At 33.6% G+C, this 15,135-nt stretch overlaps 1 protein-coding gene across 1 annotated transcript; it reads left to right on the top strand.

Moving 5' to 3' along the window:
* The first annotated feature begins 6,691 nt into the window (after nt 1–6,691).
* On the top strand, nt 6,692–11,477 carry LOC101739841 (angio-associated migratory cell protein). Its single transcript, XM_004930917.5, has 4 exons — nt 6,692–7,935; nt 8,201–8,375; nt 9,812–9,928; nt 11,056–11,477. The coding sequence occupies exons 1-4, from the start codon at nt 7,330–7,332 to the stop codon at nt 11,364–11,366; spliced, it is 1,209 nt and encodes a 402-aa protein (XP_004930974.1). The 5' UTR covers nt 6,692–7,329; the 3' UTR covers nt 11,367–11,477.
* Nucleotides 11,478–15,135: the final 3,658 nt, after the last annotated feature.

Genomic DNA, 15,135 nt, shown 5'->3' with positions numbered 1-15,135 from the left:
TTACTGAGCAAGAGTAAGAAACTGCAGAATGTGGTCCACTGCAGTTGGAGCACTTGAAGATGTTGGGAGTGCTGCACTCCCTGTAAAAATGATTGCCTGAACAAATAGAGCAAACTTGAGTGGCTTTACAGGCACCACTTCCATGTCCGAATTTGTAGCATTTGAAGCACTGTAACACAGGTCTAATATAATCTGAAACAGGCATCCAAATATGCTCGTATGTGACATGATCAGGATGGCTAGACGCCAAAAATGTAACCAGCACAGTTTGCAGTGGCTTGTCACTTCCATTCTCTTGTTTTTTGAAAAATCTTTTTACTCCGAGTATTGTGCATGAAGCTTTTAAATTTACTAAAAGAGATTCTTCGTTCAATTCCACAGGAGCTCGAATAATTCCTTGACTCTCAATGCTATCGTAAGGTATTTTTGCTGTCCAATTGTTTAACTCCATAAAACTTACATTTAATAAAAAAGCGTTGGCATCCCGAGCACAACCAAAGTAAATTTTAGCAAAAAAGTTCCCAGCAGCTTTGACATACTGGACCCCTTGAATATTTTTTAATGCTTTGTTTATTCTTAACAGGTCCATTGGGACTCTGTTATTTGGTTGTGAGATGCTTGATTGAAGAAGCACTGGGTATTCTTTTTTTGTGAGGTCTTCGTAAAGAGCATGGTGGTCTTTAAAAAGACCGCGCTTATTTTTAATGAAAGTCATTTTTATTTTGCGGCTTTCGTCGTATTCAGATGACTTCATTCTTCTTTTTCCCATTATTATGGGAGCGGACACAGGGGCGGAGCTGAAGCCCTCACCCCCGTCGTCATCGTCCATTATTACGGAACACACTTATGAAATATAATTTTAAACTCAAACACAGTGAAAAATTAGGAAACAATGTCGTAAAAAAGGGCTAAAACCAAATAAATTAAAATTAACTTGAAAAAAGCGCCTATTTATTTTGACGTTCCCGCCCTTTTTCCACATCTCGCGGTATTTTTTTTTTTTTTTTTTTAATTTTATGACCTGGTGACAGAGACCTTTAGGTCATATCTTATTTGGAAAATGTTCATTGCTTTGGGGTCACTACACTTCACTTCACTAAATTTTGTCATTTAAATTGTTTGAATTGTATTTTTTATGTAATTATAAATTGGTTTATAGGATGTTGGATCTTTTAGTAAAAAGTTAAGTGGCGGCGGGCGGGAGGAAGAGACACACTTAAATGCATTGGTATCACTAAGTTCACTAGCCAGCACAAGTCTTTGAATTATGTTATGAAACTTTGGCAATCGAAAATAATGTGATGGATCGTCCCTTCTTCTGCTTGACAGTGTATACATTGGTTATTTGAAACAATGCCAAGTCTTGCTAGGTGTGACGGCGCAGTATTATGGCCAAATCTCAATCTGTTTATTGTTGTGATGAAATCTCGACTTTCACTAGTTTTCAATTTGTCATACCATGGTTTAACAGGCAGGTTATCTTGGATACTTCCATACCACTTTCCCTTATTTTCCTGATCTTTCTTCCACAATTCCGTCCACAGAGTGTAAATATTTTCTTTAATATTTAGAAAATAGTCAGTGAAAGGTACGAGTAATGAGTCTGTAACGTCAATACTGTTTATAGCCTCACGTGCAGCTTTGTCAGCTTTTTCGTTGCCCGTTATGCCTCTATGTGAAGGAACCCACATAAATGCTATATTTACATTCTTATGATGATATTTATACAAAAGCTCTTTTATAATATACAAGACGTAATTAGTTTTATAATTTACAGATATATTACTTAAACTCTCTAGCAGGCTTAAGGAATCAGTTATTATTAAAAAGTTTGTACAGCTATTAACCACAGTAATTCGCAGTAAGGCTTGATAAACAGCATAAGCCTCTGCAGTAAAAATGGAACAAGATTCATTCAAAACAAAGCTTTGAGAAAACCTAGCCTTTGAATCATAAAATGCTGCATGCACATAGTTATTCCCTTTGCTGCCATCAGTATATATAGTGTAATATGTATAGTTTTGTGACAAGAACTGAATCATATCAGAATTGCTATTAATTGTACTCGGGATTATATTTATTGGATATGAAATGGAGTGATAACTATTAGAGTAACATGGCCAAAGGGACTGTTTACTGATCTTTTTATACTTATTATCTATTTCCAGATATATTATGGACAACGGTGGTGTATATTTGTTAAGAAGGGTTATTCCAGTTAATAATGAAGGAGGGGTGATGTCTAGGTATGGTGCAATTTTTTTAACTATTTGCATATTATTAGAAGATAACAATTTGAGACAGTATCTGTGTGCAAGTAAGAGTCTTCTCAAGATTAATGGCATAACTTTTGTCTCAACTTCCATGGCCCTTATGGGAGTTGAGCACATTGCACCAGATATTATTCTCAAAGCTCTGTTCTGTAATATATCAAGTTTATTTGCATGTGGGCTATTCAAATAAGCAAGAGAGCTATAATCAAAATGACTTCTGACTATCGATTTGTATATTAAAGACAGTATTTTGGGGTCTGCACCCCATGATACTCCAGCAAGACATTTCATAACATTAAGACCTCTTAAAGCATTTTTTGAAATATGATTAATATGTGATTCAAAATTTAATTTCTGATCTATTATTATTCCCAAAAATTTTTTGCTGGTAACCTTATTTATAATTTCACCATTATAAATGACATTATAGATTGGTGTATCCTTGCTGAATATCATTACATTGCTCTTGGATGGATTAATTTTTAAATGTAGAATATCATTGTAATAATAGAACAATTGGGATAAAGCTACATTAATACTGTCTATTGCTACTTGTAAATTATAGTTACTACTATACAAAACGATGTCATCAGCAAATTGTAGAATATTTACATTATTATTTATATTATCTATAAAGTTGCAGATTTGACTAGTGTATATATTATACAATAATGGAGATAAAGTAGCACCTTGCATTGTGCCTTTCGAGGCAGATTTTGGACCATATAGCATATTATTGTATTTTACATATACTGTCCTTTCATTCAGGAAGTTATATATCCATTTGCAGAGTTGTCCGGGTATTCCTAGCCCTGACATAACTTTCACAAGTATACCAGGATCTATACTGTCAAAGGCACCTTGAACATCAAGGAATATACAAACAGTATGTAAATTTTTTTCCTTCCCATGTTTCAGATCAGATATTAAAGAGATGAAACTATCAGCACAGCTTCGCCCTCGCCTAAAGCCATATTGGACATCAGGAATGATGTGATTAGCTTCAACATACCAGTCAAGACGGACTTTTAACATTGTTTCAAAAATTTTGCCAAGACATGAAGATAAAGAAATTGGTCTATATGAGCTAGCAAGTTCTGGTGCCTTGTCTGGTTTGAGTATCGGAATAACACACTGTGTTTTCCATGCCTGTGGAATATAGTTGTTAAGCCAAAGTAAATTGAGGATATCTAGAAATAATTTTTGAGCTGATTCATCCAGATTTTTAATCAATAGGTAAGGGTAGTCATCCATACCTGGTGTTGTATTACGTCTAGATTGTAAACTTATTGTAAATTCTGACCATGTAAAGGGTTCAACCAAAAATTTTGAATTTTGATTGTCATTGTTTAAATTAAAATAAATATTCAAGTTACTGGTCTGAATTAAATTACTATTGTCTGTTAAGTTATCCAAAAATGAGGGAATGAATTCATCTCTATATGACCTATTGCCAGTTTTAACACCTTTAAACATTTTAAGTAAATTCCAAATCTTACTAATGGGTGTTGTTCTACTGAAAGTATTAGTTAGATTATTCCAACCAATTTTTTTTTGCTCTGCTATTGTTCTTTTTTTCTGTGCATCCTTTCTTTTATAGTTAATATAATTCTCTATGGATGGCACATTTCTATATAATTTGAGAGCGTTATAAGATGCAATGACACTTTGTTCACAAATATCATTCCACCAGGGTGTTGGTAAACGGCTTTTGAAACTATTTGATTTTGTAAGTTTAGGAATTGTCATAGTTTTTAACGTATCCAAACAAGAACAGAAAGCACTATAAGCTAATATAGGGTCATTTGAATTTAGGATAAAATTATTGAAAACTGTTCTGGAAAGAGTGTTGTATTTAGTCCAATCTGCCTTTTTATATAAAAATCTGTCTACTGGCGAACCAATTTGATATTTATCAATAGTTAAGGATATTTCTGTTATTGTAGGGTAATGATAACTTCCCATGGCATCGTGATGGACAGACCACTCACACATAGATGCAAGACTAGCACTGACGAAGCTAACATCAATAGCAGAAGGATTTCGTCTAGGATAGTTGACAGTTGTAAATCTGCCATCATTCAAAATGCATAAATCTAAGTCGTCAATAATATTAAATAAGCTGTGACCTCGACTCTTACTAGATAAACAACCAAAAGCTATATGATGAGCATTAAAGTCACCACTTACAAATATTGGTTTTGGAAGATTATAAATTATACTCTGTAATCTATTTAGTCTGATATGACGACTAGTTGGTGGACAATAAACACAAAGAACAGTCAAACTACCACTTACTGTTGATAAAGACAGAGCAGCAGTTTGAATGTCCTCATAGAATGTAGTGTTAATAATATTGTATTTGAGGTATGGTTTAATTAATATTGCCACACCATTATGACTATTGTTTGAATTTCTGTTATAAATATTGTAACCTGGTATTTTAAATTTGTTATCTTTGAACCAGGTTTCATTAAGTAGACATATATCAATGTTTTGTTGTTTCAAGAATTGAATGAGCAAGGGTTTTTTACTATTGGCACTTTGAATATTATACTGAGCAATACGTATCTTAGACTGTGAAGGACCTAGATCCATTATTTTAGATTTTTAATTAAGATATCCTTAATTGTTTTCACTGTAGTAGGTGAATTATCACCCTTATTGCCTAGCTCCACCAATGTCTGTACAAGGGCCATAAGTACATCATTGTTGGAGACAATTTGATTTTTAATATTTTCTAAAGGCAATAAATCTTGTTGTTTATTTACATTATCTACATGTGTATTTACAGGCTTATTTACAGAATTATATAGAGGCTTATTTACAGAGTTATATACAGATTTATTTACAGTATTATATATAGGTGTTTTTGATGTTGGAAGTGGAGGAAAGTCATTGTTATTTACTTGCTTGGTTGAGGTAGCACTTGCATAAGTAATTTTAGATTTCTTTTCCATAATTTTCTTCATTTTAATTGGACATACTTTTGAAATGGCAAGATGAGGTCCGCTGCAATTTGTACAACAAATTTCAGTGGGCTTGTCACATTCCTTATATAAGTGCTCACCTCCACAAATAGAACATTTTTGTTTACTGTTACATATTTTAGCTGAGTGGTTAAACTTGAAACATTTGAAACATTGTTGCAATGGTGGTATATATTCAAAAACTCTATAAGAGAATAAGTCGTATTGAACATTGTCTGGTAGAATATTAGATAAGAAAGTAATGCTTACAGTTTGTAAAGGAACATGCTCATGTCCTACTTTCTTTGTAAATCTTCTGATAGCAATAATTTCATATATTGACGATAGCCTACTGTACAACTCTTTATTAGAAATGTTAGCTGGAACGAATCTTATTATTCCAGTCTTTTCAATCTGCGCAGCAGGAATGAAAGCTCTCATGTCATATTTTTCTAAGAAAGACGAATTCTTAATAAAGTTATTTGCTGTGTTATATTGTTTAAAAATAACTGCTATTTTATTGGCATTCACTCTTTGAATTGCCGTCACACCTTTAATTTCCGTTGCAAAAACGTGGTTTAAGTAAATAGGGCTCTTGTTGCCCAGTCTGTCCTTATTAGTTGCTTCGACAAATACTTTAAACTCGGTATTAGCAGAGTTCTCTGGATAAAGTCTTTTATAGTTTGGTTTAAAAAAAGGCAAGTAAGAGTCATTACGCTCACCGCCTCCGCCAACGCCAAAGTCCACCTTGGGGTCACCACCACGATCCTCAACGCGAGGACGTTTATTTGAGGTGGGCGGGTTATCCCCGCCCCCCTCGTTACCCTCCATTTCTAAGGGTCACCACTAATAAATTCAACTATTTACACAGTATTTTTATGAAAAAATAACAAAATTGAAATAAAAATGAAAAAAATTTCAAATTGTACGCGCGCTCTTTTTGGAGTTCCCGCCAAAAGTCCATCTCGCGGTATTTTTTTTTTTAAGAGATTTTATGACCTGGTAACTAAGACCTTTAAGTCATGTCTTATTTTAATTTATATTCTTAATTTTATGAAAAATGATAATATGGAGTGAAATGAAATGAAGATGATTGATTTGAGACATTAATCAACTGGGATGAAATTTAATGAGATGATATGGGATGAAATATAATCGCAGTAAAATGGTGGTCATTTACTGAGATTTTTTCAGTGGACTTTTTGGAAGAACCCGAGAAGCTACGTCCAGCAGCTTTGTTTCATTTTCCCAAATTTGTGCACTTTCACAGATATTAAACAGTTAATAAACCACCATTATTACACATTTAAACCCGAAGAAACACTAAATAGACAAAATAAAACAAATCACACAACTGCACTCCTCGCGTTCCCGCCAAAAAGTCCTCCCATCTCGCGGTAAAAAGGTCACGTGTCACAGACTATCTTCTTTTTCCCACCTCTCGTGCGTTCCGGCTTACGCATCATAAAAATGTGCGTTCTTAAATCTTAAACGCCACAAGTTTTTCCAAGTCAATTCAATTCGTTAGACTTTTTAGTTAGACCGTTTAGTTTAATTATATCATTTCATCTCGTCAAAAACCTATAGTGTTATCTTATTTCACCCTATATATTTTATACCCTAATCAATTATTTTAAGTTTTTTGATTCATTTCACTTTTCACACAACTAACATAACCTCTGGCTTTGTAATAAAAGAGTGACTGGTCTCTACACGCCTTGGCCGCCCAATGGACGAATTAAACAAAAAAAATCAGAATGTCATTGACAACAACAAAAAAAACGTGTTGATTGGACTCAATTTACTCATTTGTTAAATTATTTTCAATTTTAAACAATCTAAAACTTGCTATTTTAACCATAACATTATAAAATTAATAGTTTATGCGATGTATGATAATTCTGAAAGAAACTTAATTATATGAAGAATATTTTAATTAGTTTTGTAAATAAGGGTTAGTCTTAAACTTTTACAATTTTATAACTTTTTTGAAAAGTATCTAAAAATAATTGGCATAGCACACTTAATATTTGAGAATAATTGGTGAATAAGATAGCTTAATAAGAACAGTTATTCAGTCAGTCAATATGCACGGGAATGAGCAAAACACACCGCCGTCGTCATTAAACGGAGACGAAATTACAAGTATGGAGGATGAGGGCGTAATTTACCTGGACGAAATGGATGAACTGGGTGATGAAGAAATGGAAGAGTTTCTTAGTCAAGAAGAAGAAGACATAGATATAGAACCCCCTGAAGATCATTCTGCACTAGTGTTCAGCAAACACGTGGGTTCTGTATTTTGTTGTGATCTCCACCCCAATGGTAAATTAGCAGTTACGGGTGGTGAAGACGATAAGGCTTATGTATGGTCAGTGGAATCTGGTCAAGTTGTACATGAATGTGTGAATCACAAGGACTCTGTTATATTTGTTGGATTCAGTTTTGATGGGTCTTACTTAGCTACAGTGGATATGTCTGGTGTAATTAAAGTATGGAAATACAGTGATGGAACAGATCCATGGCCACTTGCATTTGAATATATTGCAGATGACTTATCATTTGGCATGTGGCACTTTGGTGCTAAAGTTTTGATATGTGGGGCTGTTTCGGGAGATATCTACATTTTTAAAATACCTTCCGGCGAAACTAAAGTGCTTCAGGGGCATAATGTCAAAGTTGAATGTGCAAAGGTAAGACAGATTATTCTATATGACTAAATAAACACATTTAAAAACAATTTTTATTTAATTTTTGTTGTATTAAGTTTGCTGTTAGTAAAATGAAAATATTTGATTCATCACCTTGGTCACAATAGTAAGTTTGAGGGTTTCTCTAAGAGTCTAAGGCCAAGTTGTTTATGAGCTAACCCAATTATTGTCTCATCTTTTTTAATACTTAATATATACTTTTTTATCGTAATTGGTAATTAAGTTGCATAATTTTCCACACTTTCAGCTATTCACCGATGGTGTCCGAATGGCTGCTGGCTATGAAGATGGTACAGTCAAAATATGGGATATTAAAACATCAGCTGTGACACACCAATTACCAGCTAATGTCCATCAAATTAGAGTGACGGCAATTGACATTCACCCAGACAATAGTCTTATGGCTTCAATCTCTACAGATGGTTAGAATTATTGTTTTCTACTTCTCCATGAAAATAGAATAGAAAAAGTAAACAGAAAAGTAAATAAATTTCTGTTGTTGGCCAAGAAACCTACGATAATGAAAATAAAACATAAAATGTTATTTTTAATACACTTTTACATGGTATAAATATTTTATGAACCGATATGAGTAGAAGGGTTATTTTGATAATATCCTGAAAAGCACCCTCGCTTTTTTTTCTTTTTTTTTATAAAATCATTTTTTCTTACACTATTTTTAATTCAAATTTATTAAAATTTATAATCTATTTTTTAGTTGGATTTTCTATCAAAGCATATTTTTTTGAACTATTATTTATTTGCATACTTGCTTTGGAAGAAACCAAAAGTATATATAGTTTACTAGATAGTTTTTACTTTTATTAAATATGCTTTTTTTTATTGCTTAGATGGGTGGACGAGCTCACAGCCCACCTGATGTTAAGTGGTTACTGGAGCCCATAGACATTTACAACGTAAATGCGCCACCCACCTTGAGATATAAGCTCTAAGGTCTCAGTATAGTTACAATGGCTGCCCCACCCTTTAAACCGAAACACATTACTGCTTCACTGCAGAAATAGGCAGGGCGGTGGTACCGTGCAGACTCACAAGAGGTCCTACCACCAGTAATAAAGTTTCAGTCAATCATAATCTAATCATACTTATGGGTGTTTTGTTTTTGTACTTGATTAGGCATTCGGTATCCATAGAACATGAGAAGATCCAAGCCTGAGCTTGTTCAGTGTGAATTATTTTTGTTACTAGTATTTGGCATGATGTTTCTTAAAGCAAGGTATTGGATCAGAAGAAAACTCTGGAGCATGTTTCAAATCTATTATTCTATGATGTTTATGTGTGGAAAAATACATCCAGCTCGTGTATCGTTTACTAGCTATCTATATTCTATCTTAAGACTTGAGATCAAATTTTTCAAATCATTTTATTAATTGGTGAATGAGATAACTACTTACCTAGTGCTAAGTGGTCACTAGAGCTCATAGACATCACAATGTGAATGGCATCACCCGCCTTATATGCCTTACCCGCCTGTAATGTTTCTCTCAACTATTACTGTATACTGGAACTCATGATAGAAGTATGCTTGATCTTACTACTTAACTATTCAGATTTACAATACATCCTACTACTGGTAAATGACAATTTGTAATTGGAATATGATGTTGATATATTAGTTCAACAATAATATTCTTCCACTGAATCTCTTACTCACATTTTATGACAACCACACAAAGAGATTGTTTTATTCTCTTGTCGTGTTACTCACAAGCACCACATTGCCAAACATACTGTATTGAAATGTATTAAAAAAAAAACATGTGTAACCAATCCATCAGTTAACTTGGTAATTTTTTTGGCACTGATCATAAATATCTAATTGTATTTTTTTTTCTAGGAAAAGTCATATTGACTACAACAAACAATGGGAAAATAGTTGGTGAGCTGCAAACCGAAAATGATCTAGAAACTGTTGCTTTTGCACAGGATCAACTATTAGGATTTTTAGCTTTAGGTAAGAAATATAATATAATATAAACATAAATAACTATTCATGTTCTGGAAATATCTTTTTCATATTTCCTGATACTTTCGAGAAAATATTTTTAAAATTAGAATATATAAAATATTATTGAAAACTAACTGAAATACCTCCTCAGTAGGTATTCTGTCAAACAACAAAAAAATTTTTTTAAATCGCCCTGCTAACGTAAAGTAATTTGAAAATACTCTCTAATTCATAAACAAACAGATACAGAATTTTATGTCAATAAAAAAATCTTAATGCCCTACTAAAAAAATTAAGATTCCCGTACATTATTACTTTTTGCTATATTGCTTATTATAATATTTGATCACTAAATCTCAGTTATTTGGCACATCAGCAAAACGACCTTGCAGATGTAGTGTTGTAATTTGAGCAAGAAGATTATGGTGTACTTAATACATCAAGTTGAACTCTTCATTTTGTTGCACTAAAGTTTATCTTACCTGCATAAATAAGTTGAAGACACAAAGCTCTTAAGTTTTAAATGTATTGTATAACCTGTCTGAGTATAAAAAGAATTAATAAACAACGTGAATTTATTAGATGTATGTTACATAATTAAAAAGAGTATGTATTATTTCCAAGAATCTGTCCAGTGAAAATTCAACCATCATAATAAGACGTGAGGCTATGGAAAATAGTATGATAGAAGTACTTAATTAAATTTGCTAACAAATACTTCTAGACTAGTAGACAAGACAAGTACTACTAGACAAGAAGTAAAAAATGAAGCTTATTTAATATTATTTTCCAAGTAAAGCTATGTTCAATATTAGTAATTTTTAGTAAGTAATGAATTCATGTAAGAATTGAAATTTAATGACTTACGGAGCCGAAACGTGGACACTCAAAGTACGGTTGGTCCGTCAGCTCAAAGTCGCTCAGCGAGCCATGGAAACAGCCATGCTCGGAATTTCTCCGAACGGTGGCTGGTAAGAAGTGGATGAGGAGAGCCGTAGACCGGGCTCAGTGGAGTCGATTGGGAGAGGCCTATGTCCAGCAGTGGACGACTGTGGGCTGTTGATGATGATGATGACGATGAAGAATTAAAAAAACGTTTTTCTGTGAATTAATTGTTTCAAAAATGTCTTCAGGTACACTGACTGGCTCTGTGACAATATGGGACGTAGCAAGGCAGCTGTTAAGGCATCAATGTACAAAACCAGAAAATGAAGTCAACGGAGTTACTAAAATGTTTTGGGTGAAAAACAATCTGATGACAGGATGCCTGGATGGTTCCATACGAGCATACGAAGGCAGATCTGGTGAACAGTGTGTGATTTTGACGGGACACAGATCAGAAATTCTGGACCTCTGCTATAATGCTAAAGAGAATTTGATTCTCAGTACGTCTGATGATGGTTCTGCCAGAATATTCAAATATGATGTTTCTAGTGGAAATTAGTGCACGATCTAAATGTTAGTTGTGATTCGGCTGTTCTAAATTATTCTTGTTGTAAAATATTTTATGTATAACATGGATATGTAATTCTGTAAATAAAATACTTATTTATTATCTATGTTTAATTTACGATTTAGTTAACAGTATTGAAAAATAACAAAAGACCTGCTCAAGTATCATTCACAGCTGGTTCTCCTCAGAACTCTGATAAGAGTCATTCTTATTGGAATCGGTTTCGTCCTTCTTAGTTTAATTGAGGCCTATAAAATCAAAGGCAGCGAAATCCAAGTTTGTCAAATATTCAGGTAAACTACAAAAATCGGCCCTAAACACGTCATTACGGATCCTACCGATCCATCGAAGTACTGTTCTTGCTAGGGCCAGTGTAGCAACACTCCCGGCTTGAGAATCTGAAATAACTTTGTTCGGATAGCTACGATATTCTTTATTTTAAAGCAGATTTATAAAGAATGAGAATATTACTAATAATCTGAATTTTAAATGATAAAACTTCGTTTATTACTTAGTGCAGAGTAAAAATATTTTTTTTTAACTGAATTTGTTAGAGCTGCACTTGTTATAACATGAAAACACTAAACCGTGTCCAACTAACTAAACAAGATAGCGCCATTGTTAATCCATTTTACGACATTAAGGCGTTTAGCTGCCTTTGAGTTTATAGGCCTCAATTATGAGAATGTACCGATAATATCGAATTATCGACTTGTGCCGGTGTCCGTGACGGACACTCATGGGATACTTAATCTATTTACAGTAAATACATTGCAGGAATTAAACAATTATCACCCAATTATACGAATAATAACGTTGAGGTAGGCATGAAAACAAAAAACGTAAGTAACTAATTGCTATCCATTTCAAATAAAGAAATACATATTACATTCAGTTGTCACATTGTCATTTTAAAATAATATCAAAATACTAATTTGGATTTTCTTTTAAATAAATAAAATATCGAATTGAAATTTGGTAAAAATAAATCATATTAAGGTATTTAGAATGTAATGATATGAAACACTCCTGTGCGAAAACCGTCCGCAGCTGCGGTATACAAAATGCCGTCACCTTTGGAACCACACTTTAAAACGACCATTTTGTTTAAAAACTGAATTTGATAACTTGGAACGACTTTATTCCAGGGTTTTTTCAAGATATTTAAATTTTAGAATAAGTCAACTGCAACTGTCAACAACAGTAGCACAACTTGTGCCAAACAAGGTTATAATTGAGTAATCTCATCAATGGTTCGCACGTAAAAACGCGCACTTCATATTTTGCAAGTAAATATAGGAAAAAAACTCCCCAAAAAAGTGGATAATACCCACTTTAATGGATTAATCAACCAGCGCTACTTTAGACACGCACTCTCACAATTGGTGCTGAATATGATTCCTTATCTGGCTTTCAATAATGTACTAATATTAAACCACAAACTTGAATTAGAATTCGGTAGATTAGATAGATTCGGTAGGCAGCGGCTTGGCTCTGCCCTTGGCATTGCTGAAGTCCATGGGCGACGGTAACCACTCACCATCAGGTGGGCCGTATGCTCGTCTGCCTACAAAGGCAATAAAAAAAAAAAAAAGGAATTTATAATACTTTTTTTTTTCCCGTACCTAATCGTGGGTAGCTTATGGGGCTATTCCAACACACGGGGACCGGAGTTCTATAGCAGTTTCATTTTACTTCGACCACTTCATTCAAATGAAAAGCGATTTGTATCCTCTGTCAAATTGATGAAGAACATTTACACTGACAGGTGTTCCACAAAGTGGAAATGAACGAGTAATGTAATTGCATAATAATTTATTTGCTTTTTGAATCCGCTTAAATAGCCTAACTGTAGTATAAGTGATTACACTAACCCGCTACCTAACTTATAGGTGTTCCACACACTGGAAATTAACAAGTAATGTAATCGCATATTAATTTATTTGCTTTTTGAATCTGCTTTTATAAAGTTTAACTGTAGTATAAGTGATTACACTCACCCGCTACCAAAGATTTGTTAAAGGTTTAGGTGAGCGTTAAGTAATCATTATATTGCGTAGTTTGCAATCTACCCTGGGGAATACTTGTATATCATTAACTGGTATAAATAAACTAGCGAAAGTTTGTGTCTACACGACCCAATGATGTTATAGTAAAAACTCTTTTTACTATAACATCATTGACACGACCCATATTGGAATACGTTGCCATTACTGTCTTGCCAGATGTGGGTCGCGCAGACGTCACATATTTCCCACGAGTGGCGCTGTATGGAAGGACTAACTTACACAAGAAAAGCTCGTGAAGGTTGATTAAGGTTATGTGTTAATATGCCTTATTATGTGTAAGGCTTATTTGGAGCTAGAGTTAGAGTCACGGAGAGCTTTGGTAACCAGTATTACTTTATGTTCCGGATTGTATACAACAGTAGTTACAATGATGATAACGAGTTAACCGTTGCTGAAAGGCAAATAAAATCAATAGTAAGCCTCATGAGACATGGGAAGGCATATGGATATACAGCACTGTCATTGACCTCACAATGCGCCTTCTACATAGACCTATATAGTAGGGACACGACATATTGTTCTATACGTACAATTGCTTATATAAATAGCACCCATTTTGAAGGCACATCCATAAACATATATCTATCTCGTTCTTACTCAGCACTTTAACTCGCAGGAAAACAATATAACAGTATTTCAGTGCGTACATAAAATGAAACATGAATATACGTAAATATCTCCGTCTCCGTCTAATGAGGCCGAAAATCCGCCATGTTTAGCGCGCCAAATGTCATTGTCACGTCAGTTCGGCCGTCTGTTTTGGGTTGTACATTATTTATTGACTATGATATCGATTTAATATGATTGATTATATAAAATTTCATAATTGATCATGCTTAAAACATACAAAAATAATAATTAAAACGTATTTTATAGGATCTCAAGAAAGTCGATGTCCTAAAACTATTATCTATATGTATTTAAATTCATTATGGAGCCCTCATCCGAAAAATCCATTTTTCGGTCAGAATCTATTGATCATGACACTAATCATAAATACCACTTTAAAATATGTCATCAAAACATATTTAGACATTCTGTTTAGATATTTCGGGAAAAAGGCTACCGACAAAATCTCTTCGGAACTATTTAAATAAAATAGTTTTATTCCGCAGTGAGTAAAACACTATTATAAATTCGTTAAATATTTAATAATTAAGTGATTTTAGAGAGGAAGTCACAAGGAATGACGTTTTTAATAATGAATAAATAGGTAGGTGTAGGTAGACGTAGGTGTTTTTTTTTCACGCGGTCCCTTGATAAGTTTAAAATTTGAATCACTCTCAAGCGAAAGTGATTCAAATGGTGCGGCGCACCTTCCTTGGGGTGCGCTGCGGTAGTATGTTACGGACTTTAGAGTCAGCAAAACAATTAAAATAGATTGTAATAGTCTAAGAAAAACACGTACTCAAAATACGATAACATTTAGCATGCTAGAAATGGGCTGATGGCTTTGAACTACGCCATATCTTTATGTTTTGCGACAAACGACAACTTTATAAAATCAGTGTAGCAACTTTTAAAAATCATCATATCGTTTACTTGGCAAATTCGAAGGACGAACTTGTCTTAGATTTCACCCATCTAAATCATATCATATTTGCACATAACAATATACCTACTTACTTCCCATTAAAGTATAAATTCTACAAATAAATAATACTCAACAATATTTAAAATAAAATGAGCCA

This window comes from Bombyx mori, chromosome 4 (assembly GCF_030269925.1).
Source record: "Bombyx mori chromosome 4, ASM3026992v2".
Taxonomy (NCBI): Eukaryota; Metazoa; Arthropoda; class Insecta; order Lepidoptera; family Bombycidae; genus Bombyx; species Bombyx mori.
The sequence above is the reverse complement of the archived record's forward strand: the minus strand, read 5'-3'. Positions and strand labels throughout refer to the sequence as shown.